The sequence below is a fragment of the Halichondria panicea genome, chromosome 11 (genome assembly GCF_963675165.1).
Source record: "Halichondria panicea chromosome 11, odHalPani1.1, whole genome shotgun sequence".
In the NCBI taxonomy this organism is placed as follows: Eukaryota; Metazoa; Porifera; class Demospongiae; order Suberitida; family Halichondriidae; genus Halichondria; species Halichondria panicea.
In genome coordinates this window covers 2,409,602-2,433,710 of record NC_087387.1, presented here as the reverse complement: position 1 = coordinate 2,433,710, position 24,109 = coordinate 2,409,602, and the positions used below count along the sequence as shown (strand labels likewise).

The 24,109-nt window shown below is 42.4% G+C and overlaps 6 protein-coding genes across 6 annotated transcripts; 3 read left to right on the top strand and 3 right to left on the bottom strand.

Annotated features, from left to right (window-relative positions):
* Positions 1-53: 53 nt before the first annotated feature.
* On the bottom strand, positions 54-1,489 carry LOC135343800 (zinc finger protein 593-like). Its single transcript, XM_064540808.1, has 4 exons — positions 1,352-1,489; positions 650-762; positions 489-551; positions 54-301 (listed from the first exon to the last, which is right to left on the bottom strand). Exons 1-4 carry the CDS (start codon positions 1,430-1,432, stop codon positions 133-135), a joined length of 426 nt encoding a protein of 141 aa, XP_064396878.1. The 5' UTR covers positions 1,433-1,489; the 3' UTR covers positions 54-132.
* Positions 1,485-9,486, top strand: LOC135343795 (glutamate-rich WD repeat-containing protein 1-like). Its single transcript, XM_064540803.1, has 10 exons — positions 1,485-1,617; positions 1,698-1,855; positions 2,270-2,374; positions 3,071-3,146; positions 3,197-3,282; positions 3,426-3,599; positions 3,807-3,989; positions 4,081-4,277; positions 4,514-4,619; positions 9,199-9,486. Exons 1-10 carry the CDS (start codon positions 1,506-1,508, stop codon positions 9,391-9,393), a joined length of 1,392 nt encoding a protein of 463 aa, XP_064396873.1. The 5' UTR covers positions 1,485-1,505; the 3' UTR covers positions 9,394-9,486.
* Positions 9,477-14,799, bottom strand: LOC135343792 (serine/threonine-protein kinase dst4-like). The gene is made up of 7 exons (XM_064540800.1): positions 14,513-14,799; positions 13,466-14,035; positions 13,014-13,340; positions 12,509-12,574; positions 12,237-12,455; positions 10,648-10,710; positions 9,477-10,370 (listed from the first exon to the last, which is right to left on the bottom strand). The coding sequence occupies exons 1-7, from the start codon at positions 14,660-14,662 to the stop codon at positions 9,477-9,479; spliced, it is 2,289 nt and encodes a 762-aa protein (XP_064396870.1). The 5' UTR covers positions 14,663-14,799.
* On the bottom strand, positions 14,781-24,077 carry LOC135343796 (sterol carrier protein 2-like). The gene is made up of 10 exons (XM_064540804.1): positions 23,857-24,077; positions 23,010-23,111; positions 22,676-22,867; positions 22,259-22,404; positions 21,954-22,095; positions 21,586-21,676; positions 21,164-21,226; positions 20,910-21,046; positions 20,558-20,713; positions 14,781-14,942 (listed from the first exon to the last, which is right to left on the bottom strand). The coding sequence occupies exons 1-10, from the start codon at positions 24,007-24,009 to the stop codon at positions 14,832-14,834; spliced, it is 1,293 nt and encodes a 430-aa protein (XP_064396874.1). The 5' UTR covers positions 24,010-24,077; the 3' UTR covers positions 14,781-14,831.
* Positions 15,679-18,269, top strand: LOC135343793 (uncharacterized protein K02A2.6-like). Its single transcript, XM_064540802.1, has one exon. The coding sequence runs from the start codon at positions 15,907-15,909 to the stop codon at positions 18,088-18,090; it is 2,184 nt and encodes a 727-aa protein (XP_064396872.1). The 5' UTR covers positions 15,679-15,906; the 3' UTR covers positions 18,091-18,269.
* LOC135343799 (uncharacterized protein K02A2.6-like) lies at positions 18,091-19,172 on the top strand. The gene has a single exon (XM_064540807.1). The coding sequence runs from the start codon at positions 18,091-18,093 to the stop codon at positions 19,036-19,038; it is 948 nt and encodes a 315-aa protein (XP_064396877.1). The 3' UTR covers positions 19,039-19,172.
* Positions 24,078-24,109: the final 32 nt, after the last annotated feature.

The following is a 24,109-nucleotide window of genomic DNA, read 5'->3' as shown; positions in this document are numbered from 1 at the left end:
ATTAACAGTCACAATACATTTTTATGCCATATATATAGTTTTTACATGTACACTTCACATTTAAACCATGTGCCATCAACAAACTGATATGCCATCAACAAACAGTATTACTATACACATAAAAAGTACTGATTAAGATAACGACAGTTCTTTCAGTTTCTCGCTAGCTTTGTCTGAGTTTACTTCAGTCATGATAGAGTCGAACAGACCCACCTCAGGGCGTTTGATTATGTAGTTCCCCATGCCAGCTGCCATCTCAGCCTCTCTCTGTGTGTACACCGGCTCCTTGAGGGCATGTAGTCTAGGAGGGGGGGGGGGGGGGGGGGCAAAGAATTGAGAGTATGGGAGCGAGATTTCATATTTTATACAATAGTCTTATGACTTTCACATTAAAAGCGATGCTTTACCTTATAGACATGCAGTATTGCACTAAAATGTGTTAAGGATGTTAGAGGGTTGACACACTTCTCTTTTACAAGATGACATACCTCCTCTTGTGTGGCTTGCTTTTGAAGTGAACCTTCAGCGCTGACTCATCAATAAAGTAGCGTCTGTAAGGATGGCACAAAAATAATAATTACAACAATAGATTAATATCGTTATAATAAATCCTAGAGATGATATTCAGTTATACAAAACGTGTACGTACGCGCATGTGATGCAGTAGTGTTGGGCAGAGCCTGGGAGGTCATGGTCCACTACTTGACGGAGCAGATCTGGGGCCACAACAGGCCGAAGGTCATCATGGATCTGATCAACGTCCTATAAAGAGTGGAGATGAAAATATCAGTTTCACACGCAGTCAAGGTAATTGATCTCGTGTGATATACTGAGACTGAATATCAAGGTCAAACATTAATTTTGTCGACCCTATAATGCACCTATCAATGCAAAGCCCCACTACCCCCCTCCCGGAACAGGGGGGGGGGGGGCTTTGTCAATTATGAGGTGCAAAGGACTCTCCCCCGGGGCTATTTTATTTGACAAACCCCTAAAAAACCCCAGGGCATGACAGTTAAACACAATAATTATTGCAATACTTTAGTATACAGACAAACAGCTATGATATACTGACTTTACAAAGTTCCCACCCCCAGGGCTAACAAAGCTCCTACAAAGCCCCCCCTTGTTCCGGGAGGGGGGTAGTGGGGCTTTGCATTGATAGGTGCGTAATACCTTGATTTGCCAAATTGCCAAATTTCCCCGTAATTATGCCACCTGACCATCATAACCCACTGCACTGCACAACGCATTTTGTAACTTAACTATCTATGTACATGGTGACCAACCCTAGATACAAATATTGAGTCTGAGTGACTGAATAATGGTTCATGGTGGTGTGACCACTCACTTTGGTTCTTCTCTTGGTTTTGTACTTCTTTTTGATGTCCTTGATGTTCTTGTGCATTCTCTTCCTTCTGTAGCGACCCATCTCTTCTTTTGTCAGATTTTACTTCTACTATAATCCCACGTGGTCTGAAACTTTAAATGGAAAAGGTCGAACAATGAATAATAACACTTTACCCCAAAGGAAGACACGTGGACGTTTGGAAGTCGAAGAAGCGAAGATCATAAAAGTCAACATGGATGAAGAAGAGCAGAATGTAGAGCAATCAGGTACATACAGGTATTCCAATATAAATACTTTTTGTAGACCTCAACTTTAGGTGTGCCATTTTTTGTACACATATCTGCAGGGGATGAAATGGAAACCATAGAAATGGACAATGAGGGTGGTGACGCTGTTGAGTCTGGTGCTACTGATACTGCTGAGGAGGTATACTTACCCGGGAAGCCGCTGGAGGAGGGGGAGGAGCTTGTTCATGATAGCTCTGCATACCACATGTACCATGCTGTGAGTTTATACGAACATACACAATAACATCCGATAAGGCCTCTCCAATCCAATTACTAGTTTAACATCACTTATTTATTTTCGACCGACTGTGTTTTAGAGTTAGCATGTTGGGTCAAAGGTCACCTACTGCGCATGCACAGTACAAAGAATAGCCTTTGTTGTTAAATCGAAATATAAAATGTTAATGATTATTAATTTTGGTGTAAATTAACTTATAGCCGATCGACTGATGAGTGACTGCTCTGGAAGTGCATGGTCATAGCTATGCTAAACTAGTAATTGAATTGGAACAGGCCTATAATAGTCAACCAATAATTATCTTAGCGAGTTATCCTTATAAATCTGCACACACAACATGCACAACTCCTTCACAATAACCCCCTCTCTACACGCGCACACTTCCTCCTATAGGCTCAGACTGGTTCCCCGTGTCTCAGTTTTGACATCCTCCGTGACTCCTTAGGGGACAACAGAAGCAGCTACCCCATGACTGCCTACCTTGTGGCGGGGACACAGGTGCAGTAATAAATAAGTCATGTCTTGTGATGTGCCCAGAATTTTTAAAGTGGGACGTGGTTATTTTCCATCCAATCAACACACACATTCAGTGAACTGTTAATTATAGGCCTAACGAGGTGGTTATTTTTTGTCTAATAGAGATTATTGTCTTTGGTGGTTTATAGTACATGTACCAAAGTGGCTGGAACCATGCAGGACCAAGTGTTTGCAACTAATCACCATACCAATCTGCCCTTAAAACGCTACTTTTCATTTGCCCAAAGATACAAATCAGTGCTCTGGTGCTAGCCTCGAGACCAAGCCGGCAAAATTGGCAAATTACCACCCCTGAAAAATAGGCTAAAAGTGTTTGGAGATTGTTACTATGAGCCCCACTCTGGGTAGGGTCACTGCACTGACAGTCAGTGCTCTGCGGCAAGCAGGCTAGAAGTATGTCTACTAACTAGGAAGAAACAAGAAAATTAATCAGTGATCTTAATTAGTTAATTAAGGTCAAGCCTCCTTCTAGGTTAGTATACCGACCAGTGTGAGCACATCCCTGCATGTCATCTATTATAGAAAGTTAACTAGAAACTATAGGGCTAAATTCAAATTTGCCAACAATTGCTTCTTTTGCAACTAGCTTTCTGTAGCGCTTGTGTGCTTGATAATTATAATGGAAGAGCTACATGCATACTGTTCATCACACATAAGGCTGAGTCCAAGAAGCAGAACTTTGTCATTCTGTTGAAGATGTCTCAGTTGACTAGGACAGACAAGCAAACCGAAAGTGAGTCCATATCCATGTCAATATCATATGATAGTCACAATGACATTCAGGTGACAGTGAAGACGAGCTGGAAGATGACGAGCCTGTCCTGGAAACAGTTATGATTCAACACAGCGGGGCAGTCAACAGAATACGGGTAAGAGATGCTCCCTGATGTTTGTACTGAATTTTGATTTTTTGGGTTGTTTCTAGTGTTACGTATACATGTAGGTATGTTTAAGCACTCTTAGTTTCCGTTCAACTGGTTCACACATGCCCCTCTCCCCCACACACACACAGGTTGCTCCTCTCACAGAGCACACTCTAATAGCGTCTTGGTCAGAAAAAGGTGTGGTCAACATATGGAACGGTGACAAGCATGTAATCTTGTTGGAGCGACCCAGTGCTGGTGCTGCCAGTAAAGCTCTGACAGGTCACAAGGAGGCCCCTCTCTACACATTCTCAGGACATCAGGTACTGTAAGTTAATGCAAGGTGGAGGGACCAAATCTCTCTGCTCGTTCATACTGTTGCATATAATAATATATTGAGGTTTAATAATGCTTGATGAGAAGTACGTTTACAGCGTATATGCATGTACTGTGTATAGTACATGTAACTTAATTAGGTTATGGATTAATTCATGGCTGTGCACCTATAAGAATTTCTATACGCTTTATAGAGTGAGGGTTTTGCCATGGACTGGTCAGCAACGACTCCTGGTCGCTTGGCAACTGGTGATTGCCATAGCAACATCCATGTTTGGAAGCCAACAGACGATGGCAGCTGGCACGTGGACCAACGGCCCTACTCTGCCCACACAAAATCGGTGGAAGACATCCAGTGGAGCCCTACTGAACCCAGTGTAAGTTGAATCAAACACAAAGATGACGCACCGTTTTGACAATAAAGGACTGTCATAATTACATGATTGTGTTGTTCGTATGTGTTTGCAGGTGTTTGCCTCGTGCTCTGTTGACGGGAGTGTGAGAATATGGGATGTACGTGCCGCCCCCAGCAAAGCTTGCATGATTACTTGCCCCGCCCACAGTACTGATGTCAATGTAATATCGTGGAACAAAAAAGAACCCCTCCTGCTTTCTGGGGGAGACGATGGGTTGGTCAAGGTCTGGGACCTCAGGCAAATCAAAAAGTATGCTTGATGTACGTACTGTCTGTACATATTTTATGTATAATGTACATCTTATATGTTTTTAGTGCAAGCAGGTACATGTTACAATTAGGCACTATAAATTGTGCGTATTATAAGCTCATCAATGATTTTGTATAAGCCCATCGGTACATTGTCAAAGCAAAATATACTTGTACACAATAGTACGTGACTAAACGTAGCTATTGTGTTAATACTGCTGCCCTTCATTCACGCAGAGGTGAGGCAGCTGCCCTGTTCAAGCACCACACGGCTCCCGTGACCTCAGTGGAGTGGCACCCCTCTGACTCTACTGTGTTTGCCTCAGCTGGGGACGACAATCAGGTAACCTGTTGTATACCTCACCTGTTCTGTGGAGCTCATACATTACATACACCTCTACTCCTGGAATCCTATTTCACTTGTAAATAGTAATACGTTTATTTGTTAGTTAGTTACTCAGAACCAGCAATTATTGTTGATTCAGCGAAAGCGAAGCTCCACCCACACGTTCTAATATCAACTAGTACTGTGCAAAGTTTAGCTACTCTAGCCTCAGTAAACCTTCCTTTAAGCGCTTAACTTTTAGTGTAGTAGGCTAGTTCAATGAAAGCACCACAGGTGCTGATGCCTCGTTGTAGGTGTCAAATTAAGCCACATAACATAAAACACATTATACCATGATGATGAATATTTTTGCATTAATTAATTTTGCTGCAGAATCCAAAATCACAGGGAAACTCGAAGAGTGGGTAATAATCGACCAGGATTGTTTTAAAAACGATCGATGCCAAAAGTCCAAGTCTAAAATCAATGGCTGCATCAGCAGAGTCTTAATTGCAGCTACCAATAGCTAGCGTTTTAGTGCAGAGCTAGCTACTAAGTAGAGTAGCAACACTACGTGCTCTTCCGAAAAGGCTGCAATGGCATTCTAAGTAAGCAAAACTAGGCATAACTCGAGAACGCAGCGTTATTTTGCAAATTCACGAATTAAAATCCATGACTAGAAGCCTATAGAAACTCTTACTTACACTTCATCACTTCATTGGTCCTTGAGCAGCTGTAGCAATCTACACAGACAGACACACACACAAACACACTACCGTATACCTGCTTGCGCATTCGCACCGAGGTATAATAATACTGTTGCTCTGCAAGTCTGCCTGCGGTAAGCTACAGCCACAACACATGCATGTACATGTACAATGTACAGTGCATGCATGTGTAATGAGATATACATGGTTATCAGGGTGTCATACTCAGGGATGCAATTTATCACTGGCTGAACTTTGTCAGGTCATTTTCAATGTTGACCGGCCATCAGCAAATGATGACCTGACACTCACAGCCAGACGTCACATGTCCGCAGGGATGAAAATAAGTATCTGTGTCAAGCCATTTTCAATGTTCACCTGCCACCAATGAAAGGACCTGGCAGTTTTGATGTTTATAATCGTAATAATAATTATCAGTTATATAGTATAAAGCACAACTCATAACTTTTTTGTTCGAGCTAAACCAGTCTAAATACAGTTCCTTGTGAGTCCACTGACTGTCTAACTCAAGAACACCACTGAAAGAGTAGAAACATGTCTTTCTGGTCTAGCCAGTCATGGAGTCAGGACTGATGATACTTCTCATAGGAGCACTGCCACTTCTTGTCTCTTTGGATAGGTTCTTGCTTTGACCTGCTTGCATCAATGGCACTGGGATGCACTCAGTTTTTTCTTGAACTAGCTAGATACACGTAGATCTAGCTATAATTATAATTATATCTTGTACATGTAGCTCTACAAATTATTGCTGATTCGGCTTTTTTGCACACGTGGCAGATAATTAATTTTCTGAGCATGCGCAGTTGTTGTCCGGCCAGATGGCAGTTCATGCAGTACAATAGACGGCCAAGCAGGCTATATGCTCGGATTTTGGCCGGTTGCCGGCTGTTATTTTCATCCCTGCATACAGGATTTTGAAGTAGAGGGGGGAAATAAGAAAAGTAACTAGAAAATGTTGCTAAAAATAAGGTCAACTGTTTTTTCAATACTCTGTTAGTACATGTATGTAAAATTGCCAGCTATGGACCCAACTAGTACCTGAATGCAAATTTTAGGGGGGGGGAATTGGAGCTAGAGGGGGATATCCCCTCCCCTGTATGACACCCTGGTTATAATCCTACAGCCAACATCCAAAGAAGCCAAGTAATGTTTATTGACATTTGGCATCCTTTTTAACAAAAAATGTATTCACTCATCATGTGTGTATTAGCAATTTCTAGTAGCTTTATTACCCAAGTCGCGCGTGGGCGGCCACGGGTATTGTAGTCGTCTGTTTGTTGTTTGTCTGTTTGTAATGTGTGAGTCAGCTTACCTGGATGTCATAACACTGCGTTTACAGCATGGATAGCCTTCACACAATAAATTATTAGTTTTAACGAGGTGGAAATAGCCGCGGATCTTACTTTGAATCAAATGACTAATTTTACAGTTCTTGTCTCCAGGATAATGAATCATTCTGCTCACTATTTAAGTGTAATCTAAGTAATCCACTACCAAACCACACCCAAAACGTCATATCTGCCCATAATAAACGTAAAAAACATTCAAAACCTAGTTTGGGGCAGCCAGCACTGACCAGTATATGGAATAGTGAGCGGCCATACTTTAGGGTGAGCTTTGTGCAGTAAACATCTAGCTAGCAATCCGTGCCGAACCAAAATTAATGGCCGGTACCAGGAGTGTATGAAGAGGAGTATCCAACTGTAGCAGTTGTAGTGTAAAGCACGTTACGGTACAAGTATGTCATACCAGTCACTATCAGACCGCATCTTAAGTGGGTGTGTAGGTGTAGTGGTGCACCTCCAGCCCACATTTAAGTGTTAGTGACGGATTCAGTCCGAGATGTAGAATGGAATGTGCGTGGGAGTCGCATACTCTTCTTCATACACTCCTGCCGGTACGTATATCGAGGTGGTCGTACTTCAGAGAGCCGGAATAGCGAGAGTCTACTTTAACACCTCCACCGAGGCATCAGCATCCGCAGTGCTTTCATTTTGCTGTTAATGCTTGTCAGCACTGCTATTATACTATACTTATGAATTTCAAAAGTGTTTGCGTCAAAGGTCAGAACATTTCTTGCTTATACAGTTATACTAGGGGCATTCATCACCCTTGGTTATACAGCTGAGAACTACATGAATTAATTATGTTGTATGTCAGACCAGGAGCACATGACAGAAGGAGTGTCTTACCGCCTAGTATGTGTTAGTCTAGGTCTAGCAAACTTTCTCTTTACTAAGTGCTCCTCTTTTAGAATGTTCTGTACCGGCCTCACCAATGACAGCCTCTTCCATGATGTATACCAACATCCATCAAAGACCTAGCTATTCATTTTAGCTCTTTCTGGCTCAACCTAGCTCTCCTGCTGCTCCACTACATACAAATCCGTTCATAATGATATTCACAGGCTGACCGCGTCTGTAATTTATGTACACAGTACTTACACAACCCATGCACAGTTAGACGCTCCTTCTGTCATGTGATCCTGGTCAGACCAAACGCAAGATTGTTATTTGTGACGCCATTATGCTTAAATTTTGCTCCTGTGACTCTAAACATATATATAGATAGTAGAGGAAGGGGATTGGAAACGCAGGCAATTAGGACTATTTCACACGGACAGTCCGCATTGCAACCTCAATTATAGCCGCGACCATGGATGCAGCTTAAAGTGCTGAGCTGGCAATAAACTTTTTGTGCAGTTTATGCTAAACTAAAAGCTTAAGCAAGCTTATGATCATGCATAGACATCAATGAACAATCAATAAAAGGTATAAGCATGGTCTAAACATAATTATACATGAATTATCAATGTTCTTCCAGTGATTTCTCAGTCCAAGTTCTTGCCACACATCGACACTGCGGTGACAAAATCAGAGCATGAATAGTGATTTTCAAAATCTAATGGCAATAATATGAACATTGATCTTTAATATCAATATTATTCGAGAATTGCCGAGTCTCGAATATAAACTCAGCTTAGTTATGGAGAAGCTCCCCCCGCAAAGATGGCTAGTGGAAATCAACAAATCTGCCAATAACTCCAGAAGTATGATATCCCCACTTTCAATATTATAGCTGAAGCAATAAAATACCATCATGTACTACGTACTACTGTGATCATTCATTTACAATAGTCATACGTCAGTTCTTAAGTCAGTTCTTAAGTCAGTTCTTACCCCACAAATAAAAAGGAGAAGCTAAGTGTTGTAAAACCTTCAAATTTTGTGTGCTACCAAGAGTGAACATGACTTCTAGCTAGTAATAATGTTTCATTTTGTACCTAGCCGTGCCTCAAGACAAATTTTAGGGCTATTCATACATTTACTTACCTAGTATCCTCTCATTTGCTTCTTTTCAAAAGCTTCTCTTGACTCAAAACCAGTAAAATCACACCTCAAGGTATAAGCTCACGTGATCCTGTTTCCAATCCCTTTCCTCTACTATCTATGCTCTAAACAAGATCATAATTAGTAGTATGGCAGTTACGCCTCGTGCAATTAGTATCCTTGCCATTGCTTGTTACTCGTGCTATTAAATCCCTTATTGCACGAGTAGCCATACTATTGATTTCTAATCGTGTGTGATGAAGTTCTCTGCCGTTTTTATTAACATTTTCGGCCACGGCCGTTATTCGAAAACAATACGTTGCGTGCAATTACTTGACAGGTAATTGCACGCTGTCAATAAAAACATGCAATTACTGGACCGGATGTGATACGGGATTAATTGCTCTACACTCTCCAGTCACTAATAGCATATCATACGATTATACATTTAATAATCTGCACACATAAAATATGCATCCATGTACTTTTCAAAACGTGTGGTACACTTGAACTATCTGCCGCCACTCGTACCCTATTCAGGTGGTGCAGTGGGACCTGGCCGTGGAGAAAGAGGAGGGACCTGGTTCGTCGACAGTGGACGTCCCGCCACAGCTGTTGTTCATCCACCAGGGTCAGCAGGAGATTAAGGAACTACACTGGCATCCTCAGTTGACTGGAGTACTGTTTACCACAGCTCTAAACAGCTTCAATGTGTTCAAAACTATCAGTGTTTGACGTGTACTATTTCAATCACAACTTTATTATAAAAATACAAATTACATTTGTTATTATGTTTATGTCTTAGCCATCTAATTGTTTTAAAACGAGGCCATTTTATTCAGTTCTACAAGTACCTCGGCCATGGTAGGTCGATCGCTGGGGTCTCTCTTAGTACAGCGATCAATCAGCTCATACAATGGAGGATGCTCTCTCTGGAGATGACGAATCATGCTCGGATATTTATCTGTCTCAGGGAATTGACTAACAGTCACCTCACACAGAACAATACCAAAGCTGTACACATCAATCTTCACAGTTTGACGTACAGTGCTATCATCTACCATATGGATCGATGGAGCAACCTCAGGAGCAGAGTAATAAAGGCCCCCCTTTCCACGCGGTCCAGGATTTTGTAGGAAATTGGCCTGGCCAAGATCACATACCTTTGCCTTCCACTGGTTTCTGTCCATTTGCTGAAGCAGAATGCTGGTAGTACTCACATTCTGGTGGATAATGGGCTTGTAGCGTCGATGCAGGTAGTCTAGAGCTTTAGCAACGTCATTGAAAATAGATAAACGATCTACTTGACGAAGGAGATTTTGCTCATATGCTTGTCTGAGATTCATGTCGAGGAGCTCCATGATGATGACAGGAGGGGATTGGTCCAGCACTGTCCCTATGAACTGCACAATGTTTGGGTGTCGTACTTCAGCCAAGAGTGTCATCTCTCTCTGGAATAATTCCAGGTTGTGGGGGGATTCAATCACATGGTGTAGGCGCTTGGCAGCTACTCTTACTTTCCCTTCCAGTACTTCTCCATACGATCCAACACCAATTCGTTCAAACATTTCAAACTGATTTGATGAAATCCTAAGAATCTGACTGCTGTGTGTAGCTAGCTCCGTTGACTTGCTTTCTAATTCCTCTCTGAGATTTGCAACATCACTATGCGGCACATTGCCTGCTCCTGCTGCTCCACTTTTAACTGTGTCCTATAGAAATATGTGTCCTATTGAATATTACATGCATGGTTAGCAAAAAAGAAATATAATTATTGTATATATAATTAATAGTAGTGCCAGAAATAATCATAAGCGAGTATAAAATATTGCGTTTTGGCCAATTTAAAGCTACGAAAACGTTATGCAATTTTTGCAATTTCCGCAATTTCAAAATAATTGTGTGATACAAATTGCAACATGATAATTGTATCACGCATAAATTTCTAGCACTACAACCACTGAAATGTTCCTTACAGTGTTAGTTTACCTCATGATCTGACGCTCGTTCAGCAAGCTCGGCGTCTTTTTGTCTTAGTTGGTCCTTCAATGCCTGGAATGTTAAAAATTACCTTTATAACCTGCTGAAATGTAGGGTTCAGTGCCAAATTATGGCTGGGGCTTCCAGTCTAACTTTCCTAGTATGCAAGCCATGCAGAGTAGTGAAAACAGAGGGCAGTGCAGGCCAAAAATCACTGTTCGACAAAAATTACCCACTATACGGGGTTTTAGTGTTCACATTGCACAACCTCTGCACTTTGTTTTAAAATCACCCTGTTCACTCAAATAAGTTACATATAGAACTCTTGAAAGGGCAGGCGCTGGTATATGCATTACTGTACCCTCACAAAAATAAGAATAAACGCCCACCCCCTCTTTTTTATAATTAATTTTTAATAATTATCATAGCCACAAGGTAAGCCTCGATTTGAGGCCGCGAGTGGGCGTATACAGTAGACTCTCGTTAATCCGGTCACCCTTGGGACCATGCAGCTTGGCCGGAATAGCGAGGTGGCTGTAGCTCAGGAAATAGCCGCGGCTTAAAAACGACCTTACCTCGAATCTAATGAGTACTTTTGCGGTTCTTGTCTCGAGGATAATGTAGGATAATGAACTCTATTTAAGTGTAATCCAATTTTATTTGCTAAACCACACCCAAAACGTCATATCCGGCCGTAATATACGTATAAAATTATATTGAAAACCTTGTTTGGGACAGCCAGCACTGGCCGGTAAACGGAATAGCGAGTGGCCGTACTTCAGGGTGAGTTTTGTGCAGTAAACATATAGCTAGCATTCCGTGCCAAGCCAAATGGCCGGTATATCGAGGTGGCCGTACTTCAGAGAGCTGGAATAGCGAGAGTCTACTGTATTCGAGTGAAAACTCGTCGTTCGCGATTATACGACCAGTTCCCTAATAAGCCTAAACTTCTTGCAGAAAAGGGTGGGCGTATTTTCGCGAGGGTACGGTATAATTATATGGTACAAAACATATCATAGCAACCGTACTAATACTAAATCATTTTGCAACTGAACCAAATTAATTATTAGTACTGTTGTTATACCGTATATAAGCTTGATTAGAAGCCGCGGCTACTAAATGTTTCATTTTGCTAGCAGAGGAGGCTACAATTTGAGAGAGGCCATTGTTCAAGAGCGGCATTTATTAGCTCCAGCTAATTCAACATCATCAAAAGTTCTTTTCATCTACATAAACTCAAACTCTGCCGTGAGAAAGTCTTTGTGAAGCACTAACAAGCTGCTACCTGTACCATATGTAGCTAGCCACTAGTATTAATAATTTGTTTGGCTGCCACGTATAGTAAAAGTTCACTGAGGCTAAGCGGCTACTAAATGTTTCATTTGCAAAGGAGGCTAGTGGCCTTTGTACAAGAGCGGCCTCTGATTAAGCATATACGGTAATTATGTCTTTGCGATATACATTTTTAGCACTCCTACATAGCCTCGGTAAAGTTTCTGTATACTTGGAGGATCTGCTCCCATACTTCAAACGCTCACAGTAATACGCTGTGCATACAGGGGCGGGATATTAAATTTTATGTATGTGGCATGGAGTACCTGTATCAGGGTCTCAGTTTTGGTTAGCTGAGAAATGAGGTCAGAAATAGTTGTTTCTTGTTCTGCAAGTGATCTGTCCTTCTGGGTAAGTTGACCATCTTTTTGGGTAAGTTGACCGTCTTTTTGGGAAAGTTGACGATCTTTTTGAGCAAGCTGAGTTGCCTGTTGATTCAAATGCCTGTTTTTCAGAGTGAGATCTCGATCTTTAGCGGAAAGGTCCTATAATTATAGTTCATTTAGTGCATGTATAGAAGTTATGGACTTGTACAAACCTGCTGTTGTCTTGTGAGCATGGTGTCCTTCCGTTCAATTAGATTGGTCTTTTGTGCAATCTCTCTCTGTGAATGGGAAGACAAATGAATGTCATCCATATAACCGTATAATTTAAAAATCTATGCATTATAGCAGCTATAACCAGTACGCTACACGTTTTAGCATAAGTACATTAAGTACCTAATATACTCCTGGTTTTAGCAATAAAAGACCCAATTTGAAGCTTATAACTTTACTTTAATGTTTTTTTTTTCACTGGGTGTGTCAGTCATTAGCTAATTACACGTGGCTCACAGAATAGGCGTGTCATAAATTATTTTTGAAAAAATGTTGTCTCAAGGAAACACAACTAGCGAGTGACCCAGCAAAAAGCAAAAATAGGTAAAATGCGGATATTTTTCGAGGCCTCTTGTGCAGAACTAATGTGAAATAGTCACGTGCACCATTTCCTCTCTTCCTTTACATGTATCAGACTTCTATGACCAAACCAATGTTCCTACTCACCTGTAGAGCTTCTATTCTCTTATCCTTTGCCTTGAAAGCCCTGGTATTCTTGACTTGTGCAATATCTTGCAGAAGCATTCCTCCTTCCATTTCCCTCCCCGTAGCCTCTAGAGACGAGAGGAGATTCGCAGTGGTAGGTCTTCTCTCTGGGATGTTGGAAAGACATTCCCTCACCAGGCCAAACAGAGGGTGCCCATGTCCACCCGGTAGACTCTTGTCCAAGAGGACCATATAGGGGCCTCGGCGCTCAAACTCTGAGCGAGCACGAAGAATGTCTTGATTTCTGGGGTCAGGATAGGTGGGGGGTAGGAGCTGGGCAGGAAACACCTATAAACAGGTAGGGATATTATTCATTGTGCTCTGCTACATACCTTATACACTAAATCCTTCTGTAGATATAGGGTATAATAAGCATATAAAATTAAAGAAAACGATTCAATTTACAGTATTACCTGTGTAAGCACAAACAGTTGAAGTACTCCGAAAGAAAACACATCCAAACTTGGTCCATACACACTTTTACCGTTGTCAGAGACGGCCTCAGGGGGCATGTACACTTGGGTACCGGGATACCTTGTCAGCGTTTTGGCTAGCTGTCCAGGATCAAGATCCACGATACGAGAGTTCCCAAAGTCAGTGATCTTGGCGCTCAGAGAGGCTGTCAGCAGGACATTCTTGGAAGTGAGGTCACGGTGGATCACGGACTCGCGATGCAGGTGGAGCAGCCCTCGAGCCACACAGACCAGAATGTACTGGGAGACAGAGAGGGGGATGTTGGGGGTGGACTCCAGGAGATCGTCCAAACTTGAGTCCAACCTCTCCATGACCAGGAGGGGCAGTCGAGAACTAGCCAAGAAACAAAGCCCAATGAACTGGGTGATGTTGGGGTGCCGGATGCGAGCCATGAGTCGACACTCTCGGATGTAGTTCTGTATTACAGTTTCGACTCCACCAGGCTCATCAGTCCTCAGTAGAGCCTCGTGAATCATCTTGGCAGCATACACCTCACCATTGACCATCACCTGTTCAATGTTAGAATAATTGTCATTTCTATAGCCAGATTGCAATATCAGAGCATGTAGCAAAAAAATGCTGGTGGAGTGCTCCACGCACTGGTAATTCGTTACATCCATTCATCAAGCTAGCACGTATATACCCCCCCTCTTTCAATTCCTGGGTACATGCAAGTGCAATAACTATAAGGCCAATAATTATTATTGACAAAAATGATGATTTTATTTGCAATAATTCGAACTATTGTTGACAAAAAAAAGACAAAATTATTGACAACAATCATTGACAAACATGACGATAGTTATTGACAATAAGCAACCCAATTATTGACAATCACACATGCATCCGTGTCAAATTTTTTTACCATTGACATTATTTTTCACTATTGAATAATGAAACAAATGGAACACCAAAGCTGGGACATGATTCAGTTTATAAAATATGATTTAAAGAGTTAGACCATGAATTGATATATCATTATGCACCTCTTGCACAGAGCCATAGGAGCCAGTTCCCAGAATTTTATCTTCTCCAAGCTGCTCCACATTCTCTAACAAAAACTCCCTGAATTCAGCACGATCCACGCTGTGAAGAGAAGCTCGATGTGGAGGATTAGGTCGAGGAGCAGCAGACATGTTTGCAGTCAGTTGAAGAACAGCCACATGCGCATATGCAGCAACCCCACCCCTAGCTCCCACCTACCAATGGCCATGGCTGTGTAATCAAGGCCCTAGCCTAGGGTTATGTTGTAAACAAAAGACAAACACATATTAGACACATAACAACACACAGAGCTAGAGAGTTTCACTGGTATTTAGTGTAAAGAGTCACTACAGCTGCTCCTCCGAGTCCCAGGTTGTGCTGCAATCCCACACTTGCTCCACTTACTTGCCTCTTGTCTGCCTCACCTCGTAACTGTAGGAGAGAAAAACACAGACACTGTCATTCACACAGGAAGAAATTCTGGCTAGTGTAAACGTAATTCTTTGATGAAGCTCATGGATAATTATTGTGATAAATAAATTATGTAGTACAGTAGACTCTCGTTAATCCGGTCACCCTTGGGACCATGCAGCTTGGCCGGAATAGCGAGGTGGCTGCAGCTCAGGAAATAGCCGCGGCTTAAAAACGACCTTACCTCGAATCTAATCTTACCTCGAATCTAATGACTACTTTTGCGGTTCTTGTCTCGAGGATAAATGTAGGATAATGAATCATTCTGTTCTCTATTTAAGTGTAATCCAATTTTATTTGCTAAACCACACCCAAACGTCATATCCGGCCGTAATATACGTATAAAATTACATTGAAACCTAGTTTGGGACAGCCAGCACTGGCCGGTAAACGGAATAGCAAGTGGCCGTACTTCAGGGTGAGTTTTGTGCAGTAAACATAATAGCTAGCATTCCGTGCCAAGCCAAATGGCCGGTATATCGAGGTGGCCGCACTTCAGAGAGCCAGAATAGCGAGAGTCTACTGTATTGGAAGAGCTCGTGAATGATGATAATGATTAGTTCGATCGTCCCCCAATTCTCAATCGGGTTGTTTTCCTAGGTCCTGTCACATACCGTACAGTGGGTATATATATTTCGAGGGTATAAATTGTGGTAATCTGGTAATGTGGTTTAGGAAATCACCAGAACCTTGGACTTGTAAACAGGATATTAATACTTGTAGAACCTTCTAGATGTTAGTAGTAAATACTTAGTCTTGTACTAGTTTAATCTAGTAACTTCTTATTCTGGAACATTCTTACTGTTCTGTTTTTGTATAAATATTTGTGCACGTTTTATATCTATCAGAGTTCTAATTATTTAAGTTATTGATTACAAGACATTACAATTGGCGACGAGGATTGTGGATCCCAAAGTCACAGAAGATGGCAACGGCTCAATTCGGAACTCTCAATGAATTTAACGCATCTGCAGAATCGATTACTGCATACCTCGAGCGAGTGGAACTTTATTTCTCCGCAAACTCTGTGGCACAAGACAAGAAAGTAGCCACTTTTCTGAGCGTTGTAGGACCCACTGTCTACTCTACTCTCCGAGATCTATTCGCACCAACGTCACCCAAAGACAAAACACTGAGGCAAATTTTTGATCGGCTGAAGTTACATTTTGAACCAAAAAGGACTGTTATTGTCGAAAGATATCACTTTCACAAACGCGACCAAGCCGCAGGGGAATCTATCGCAGACTATGAAGCTGCTCTCCGAAATCTTGCCACACACTGTGCATTTGCTGCTTACCTCGATGAAGCTCTCCGAGATCGTTTTGTCTGTGGCATACGAGATGATTCAATTCGTCGACGACTGCTCTCAGAGAGAGACCTCACTCTAACTCAAGCTATTGAACAAGCTTTGGCAATGGAAGCTGCAGCAAAGAATGCTCTTTTTGTCAATAGTCATGAGCATGGCATCAAGAAGCTACACTTTCGACCAAAACAGCGGATGGCTCAACTACCAACCACCTGTTCCAGATGTGGAAAATCCAACCACACGGCCAGGGATTGTAAATTCAAGGACGCTACTTGCCATGCGTGTGGGAAGCGAGGACATATTGCTCCAGCTTGCAGATCCAAACAAGCCAAGAACTCCAAACCCAAGCCAACTGGATTGAACCAGCCAGCCAGAAGCCAGCACACGAATACTGTTCAAACTAACGAGACAACAAAAACCGACTCAGAATCGGAAGAATTTTACAACTTGAAGCTCACGACACCAGCTGCTACTTCACCTATTGAAGTTTCAGTGGAGATTGAAGGGAAAACATTGTCAATGGAAGTTGATACAGGAGCTGCCGTCTCTATAATTTCAGAGGTTACTCGAAAAGCTATTCTTCCAAAGCTAAAACCCAAGAAAAGTACTCTCATTCTCAAGACCTACACTGATGAACCACTCAAGATTGTTGGACAGCTCAATGTAAACGTGACCTACGAAAAACAGAGTGCACAACTACCACTGATTGTAGTTACCGGAAATGGCCCTAATCTCTTTGGAAGAAACTGGTTGAAATACATTCGACTTAACTGGCAGCGCATTGCCACTGTCAGAAATCCTTCACTCGGTCTCAAGGAACTACTGGATCGACATGACACTTTATTCAAAGATGAACTGGGAACCATCCAACCACAGCAAGCTACTCTCCATGTGCAAGCAGAGGCGACACCAAAATTCTTTAAGCCCCGACCAATGCCGTTTGCTCTCAAGGATGCTGTTGGACAGGAATTAGATCGACTTGAGAAGCACGGAGTCATTAAAAAAGTTGACTCTAGTGATTGGGCTACACCTATTGTGACAGTACCAAAACCTGAAGGAAAGATTCGGTTATGTGGAGATTATAAAGTCACCATAAATCAAGTTCTCACTGTGGATCAATATCCACTACCCAAACCTGAAGATTTGTTCGCCACTCTAGCAAATGGACACAAGTTCACTAAGCTGGATCTTCGTCAAGCCTACCTACAACTCCAACTTGATGAGTCCTCCAGAAAATATGTCACAATCAATACGCATCAAGGCCTGTATCAGTACACACGTCTACCTTTTGGCATTGCTTCTGCTCCAGCCATATTCCAACGGCTTATGGACACTATTCTGCAAGGGGTACCTAATGTTGTTTGCTACATTGATGACATTCTGGTGACGGGCAATAGCGAGGACGACCACCTGAACAACCTCAATGAAGTGCTATCCAGACTCGAAAAACATGGTTTTCGGTTGAAGAAGGACAAGTGCAAGTTTATGACAAATTCTGTGGAGTATCTAGGTCATCAGATTGACAGGGAAGGCATTCGAGCACTCTCACACAAGGTCGACGCAATAGTCAATGCTCCTCAACCAACAAATACCCAGGAATTACGTTCATTTCTAGGACTAATCAACTACTATGGGAAATTCATATGCAACCTGGCAAGTCTGCTCCATCCACTAAATCAGCTACAGCAAGCTAACAGGAGGTGGGAATGGACTGAGACCTGTTCGCGAGCATTTCAAGACGCCAAGGATCAATTGGTTTCAGCGGATGTCCTCACCCATTACAATCCTGAGCTACCCCTTTGAATGGCAGCAGATGCTTCAGCCTACGGTATAGGAGCAGTCATCTCACACCTTCTCCCAGATGGAAGTGAGAAGCCAATTTCATTTGCTTCACGCACTCTCACACCAAGTGAAAAGAATTACTCTCAACTTGAAAAAGAAGCTCTTTCACTTATATTCGGTGTCAAGAAATTTCACCAATATCTCTATGGCAGGAAATTCACCCTGATAACTGACCACAAGCCACTCACTGCGATTTTCGGAGCCAAGAAAGGAATTCCCACATTGGCCGCTGCACGACTACAGAGATGGGCACTCTTGCTCTCGGCATACAACTACGAGATACAGTATAAACCAACAGAATCTCACAGCAATGCGGACGGTCTCTCCAGGCTACCCTTACCAGTGATGCAGGATTCTGATGTGGGAGGAGAAGGAGTGCGTATTTTCAACATTTCTCAAATTCTGTCTTTGCCAGTAACCTCCAAGGATGTTCAACAAGCCACAAAGTTGGACCCAATTCTCAGCAAAGTGCTAAGATACACAAGAGATGGATGGCCAACTCAAGTCCCAGACGAGCTCAAACACTACTACTCTAAAAAAGATGAAATATCTATTGAGGCTGACTGCCTACTATGGGGAATCAGAGTAATCGTTCCAAAATCTCTCCAAGCACAAGTGCTCAAAACTCTGCATGAAGGCCATTCAGGAATTCAGAGAATGAAGGCCCTCGCCAGAAGTTATATGTGGTGGAAAGGAATAGATCAAGACATTGAAAGTCAATCTAAGTCCTGTAAACCGTGTCAGGAACACAAACCAAATCCCCCCTCAGCACCTTTGCACATATGGCAATGGCCTACGGCACCACTAAAACGAATCCACATTGACTTTGCTGGACCCTTTCAAAGAAAGATGTTCTTAATAATCGTGGACGCACACTCAAAGTGGCATAATGTCAAGCACTACCGCTGAAAAGACCATTGAAGCTCTCTTTACATTCTTTTCAAGATATGGTCTACCCGAACAACTTGTCTCAGACAATGGCCCTCAGTTTACCTCACAGGAATTCGAAACAGCAATGAAACAGCAAGGTATCAAGCACATAAGGAGTGCGCCTTATCACCCATCAACAAATGGTTTGGCCGAGAGATTTGTGCAGACATTTAAGAATGCCATGCGAGCTAGTGAAAATGATGGACACACTCTAATCACTAGACTCAGTACATTTTTGGGAAGGTATCGAGCAACTCCGCATGCAACTACTGGTCGTTCACCAAGTGAACTCTTTTTACAAAGGAAATTCCGTACCAAACTCGATCTGCTCAAACCGGATGTAGCAACCACTGTGCAGGACAAGCAACTTGAACAGAAGAAATACCATGACCAGCACTCCAAATTGAGGTCATTCACATTGGGACAAACTGTCACTGTGAGAGACTATCTCTCATCGAAGAAATGGATGTCAGGGGTGATTGCAAGTATACTTGGACCGACTATGTATAAAGTTAAGCTGTCGAATGGGAACGTTGTTGTCAGACACATCGATCAGATGCGTGACCGTCAGTTTGCAGACACAGAAGAAGAAAACCCATTCGAGTATTTCACAAGTAGAGCTGAAATGACTGGAAGTGAATCATCGATCGAATCACCTCGCAATTCACCACCTCAGCGAAAGACCTACCCAAGACGAGATCGCCACCCAGTCGAACGCTTAATGTACCCTCCTACTTAAAGGGGGAGGAATGTGGTAATCTGGTAATGTGGTTTAGGAAATCACCAGAACCTTGGACTTGTAAACAGGATATTAATACTTGTAGAACCTTCTAGATGTTAGTAGTAAATACTTAGTCTTGTACTAGTTTAATCTAGTAACTTCTTATTCTGGAACATTCTTACTGTTCTGTTTTTGTATAAATATTTGTGCACGTTTTATATCTATCAGAGTTCTAATTATTTAAGTTATTGATTACAAGACATTACATAAATGTTCATGGTTTTTGCAGATTAGGCATGTACCGCGAACATTTTTATAACCGCGAATTTAATAACGCATGCATTCATGCTGCAAAAAGGCGCTATTCCACGAAAATTAAATCTGTGAAAACATTTCTAAAGGCATTTCCGCGAAAATTTATACCTTCGAAATATACCTGCTATACGGTACTGACTACAGTAAGTTAACTACCATATTACTACGAGCATCAAACATATGCGAACTTGCAAGGGTTGATTAATTCGCAACAATAAAATTGCAAAACTAGTAAATACACACGATCCTTGCCAGAACACAATAGTTACATGTAGGGTCAAATTTTCAGCTGATTTAGCTCATTCGCAAATTAAGGTTTTTACCAGCAAATATTCTAGTATAAATAAATGTATGTATGCCATTCTACCAACGACTTCAAATTGCGTACTCTCTAGAAACAAATGTTTCAAAGAAAGAGGGCGAAAGTAGGGAATAGACTAATCTCTGCATGCATCTACTCACCTGCCAAGTAAGCTCTGTACACTGAGCCAGACCGGTGGCCCCCAGTGGATGGCCCTTGGAGATCAACCCCCCGCTGGGATTCACCACATAACGCCCCCCATACGTGTTGTTCCCACTGTCCACTAGACTCCCACCCTCTCCCTTATTACACAAGCCCTGTGTGTGGTGGGTGAGAACTGTAAAGTCAATCATCACATTTCTTCGGACATGAGAGATACCACTTAATAGATACAACGCTTCAAATCAATAGCTCACAAGGTCAATTTTGAAACTCCATATCAAAATACTCACGCAGCTTTGAGTCTACCTGCATGCCAATATTCAATGACAACTAGAGCTACTCCACACGTACCAGTGCCTCGTACATGATGAGCTCGTTGGTCGAAAAGCAATCGTGCAGTTCCACCACGTTTACGTCCGCAACCGTCAGTCCAGCTTGTTGGTATGCCTCGTCAGCTGCCTTCACAGCCATGTCGTAGCCAATCAGCTCTGAAGGGGTACATACATGTATGTAGAAGATGAGTGGATGGATTGAGTATACAGAGTCGAATGCCCTATAGTGACCTAGTGATTCAATTATTGATGTGTATCCTAAGAGGAACTTACGAATGGGGTCATCAAAGACGGTAGAGACATCAGTAGTCATTGAAATCCCCCGAATTTCAACAGCTACATGTATGGGTGGAAAAATGGTCAGTGAGTAACTCGCAAAAAATACTGGACACATTATAGCAATCATTTCCATGCACGAACTATCGATTGATACTTTACCGGTGGACATTGGTCAGCACTGGTTGGCCCAACTACCACTCAATCGAACTACTACCATAAACCCACGTACACTGAATGATACCCACAAAGCTGTGAGCACATCCTTGCTTTACTCGGTCAAGGCTGGGCATACACCCTTCATGTGCTGTCAATAGAATCTGACTCATTTGTGAGAGCTACACAGTTATTGGGTCATATTATTTGAAGCCGCCTGTCATCTGCTCCAACAATGTGCCGCCACCCTCAGTAACTGTCACCTTTGTCTTGCAGACCGTTGACTTTCACAAACTCTTCGTTAGCAAGCACCACAGCAGCTGCCCCATCGGAAGTCGGACTGCACTGCAATTTCTGTAAAGAGAGTGCAACAAACTTAGTGACCATACAAGCTATAACATGAATTGATACAGAAGCACACAGCCTAAAGAAACACCATGTAAATTTTGGAGAGAAAAAGCAAGTCAGTAGCCTTTGTCGTAAATAATGGACCATCACAGAACGTTTATGTAAGTAAATTGAATCCAATATATATACATTGTAATCCATGTACTTCCAAAGCAATTCTGCTAAAAACACCTTAATTGCTTTCAGAAAAAACATGCACGCCACAGAGGAAAGTGATAGTTACTGTGAGGGGATGACAGATCTCCTTGGAGCCGAGTATCTGGTCCAGAGTGTACTCGTCCTGGAACTGGGCATTTGGGTTATTCACAGAGTGACGATGGTTCTTCTCAGCCACTCTGGCATACTGTGTCTTGGTGGTCCCGTATCTACACAAAGAGATCGATACATTAAAAGGTAAAAAATATGTCACAATTAAAAATCAATTAATGTACCAAGCTTTAGACCTTAGTAAGCTGCTCCTCCATACATGTAGAGTGTATGTACATATCGTATTAGGTACTACAAACTATCTTAAACTGTTACAGTCACCTTTTCGAGTGCTCCCTCCCAGCGTGAGCAAACAGCCAGGGGGCTATGGGAGCGTCAGGTGGACCGCCCACACATTTAGCCATCCCCAGAACATGCTTGTCCAGTGGATTGGGATTTTCTTCAGCTCCTACTTCTAGAGCACCTTTCTGTGAAAATGAAATCTTCGGTGAGGCAAACGTAAGTATTGAAAGTTTGCATGCCCATAACTCTACAGTTAGCTGTAGGACTAAAGTAGTCTTCTACATGTACAGTATAAAACAGCTGTTGAGAAAACAAACTGTTGATGCCAAGGCCTAGCTGTAATCTGATTTTCGATTTAAAATTTGTGCAACAAATTTCTCAGAATCACATGAAATCTTATACACTTACACATCAGTACATGCTATATACTAGCATGCATGCTCTTAAAGCAGTTACCTGCATTTTCTCTACCCCCAAAGCGAGGGTACACCTAGCAAGCCCCCCTGCCACCAGCCCTCTCGACTGGAACAGAGCCGTACTTCCAGTAGAACAGTTGTTGTTGCAGTTACTGATAGGGATACCAGAGAGGCCCATCTCGTATAGCGACCTCTGACCTCTGGTGGAGCTCCCAAACACATAGCCTACATTCTGAGAAGATAAATATATTTATTTGTAGAGTTGTACATAATTATGTACATCAGTAACATGTAGGTCTCTACATCTGACTACAGCGTTTAGAAAGTTAATCAAAAATTACACCACCAAGTTCCACAGTCACATTCATACTCACAGCTGCCTCAATTGCTTCATACGGTAGTCTAGCATCACTGAGTGCATTTGATACTGCCTCTTTGGCCATGTCCGTGTAGGTGGGGCCATCAGAACCTAGGGGCTACCAGAAATGTTGTATGACAGTGACAAAATGCACACACAATATCTATCGATTGGTGAAAACGGAGAATAAAATGCTTGTACTTGTTTATGGTAATCAAGCAAGTCACCCTCTACAATACAGCTAGGTAAGTTACAAGGTCAAGTGGTAATAGCAGGACATGCTTTTGCTCCAAGGGTAACCACAACAGCCAGGCTTCACTTTCACTGTACAGACTAGCTAGCTAGACATACAGCATATTATTTTATTATATATACGTGTACTGTATTAACGTATTAGCGTTATGCACCCATTAATGTGTTGCCCCACTACCCGCACCCCCCGGGACATACGGGGGAATTTGACTCTGAAATTTTTCCCCATACTGGGGGATTTGACCTGGCTTTGCGTAGTAGATCTAAAGACTGCTTTTATAACCTGTTTTGATGTGTGCAACTGCTTGGGGCTCAAAAACCCCCTGTTGATTGGGGGATTTGAACACAAAATCCTTCCCCCACCAGGGCGAATTTGATCTGAGGTATGGTCAAATCCCCCATGTTAGCCCGACCCCTCCCGGGGGTGGGGCGACACATTGATAGGTGCATTATTAGTTAGAGGGGCACTGTTAATTTATAGAAGACGGTTACCCGGCCGTAGTGCTATAGAATGCAAAAAGAAAAGAGTTAAAGTACTCCTGTAGCATGCAGCTGTCTCACAACACCCTCTTCGATCTATCTACCTTATAGTTTTAATTAAACTTGCTCACTTTGGAGAACTTGGTCATACCGACACCTACTACAAAGACCCTCTCTTTACCCGGGCCCAGGGGAGCGGCTGGCGCCCTCCTAGTGGGTTGTGTGGAGATAGGGCGAGCTGCCTGTAAAGAACGAGAGAGCCACTGGCTAGGCAGTCGGAGCATCTTGACCTCGATCTTAACTGCTGGCTTTGATCATAGATAAACAAAAGTTTATAGGTAAAGATCGTAAGGCATAGATCTGTATCCAGATCTAAATACCTGA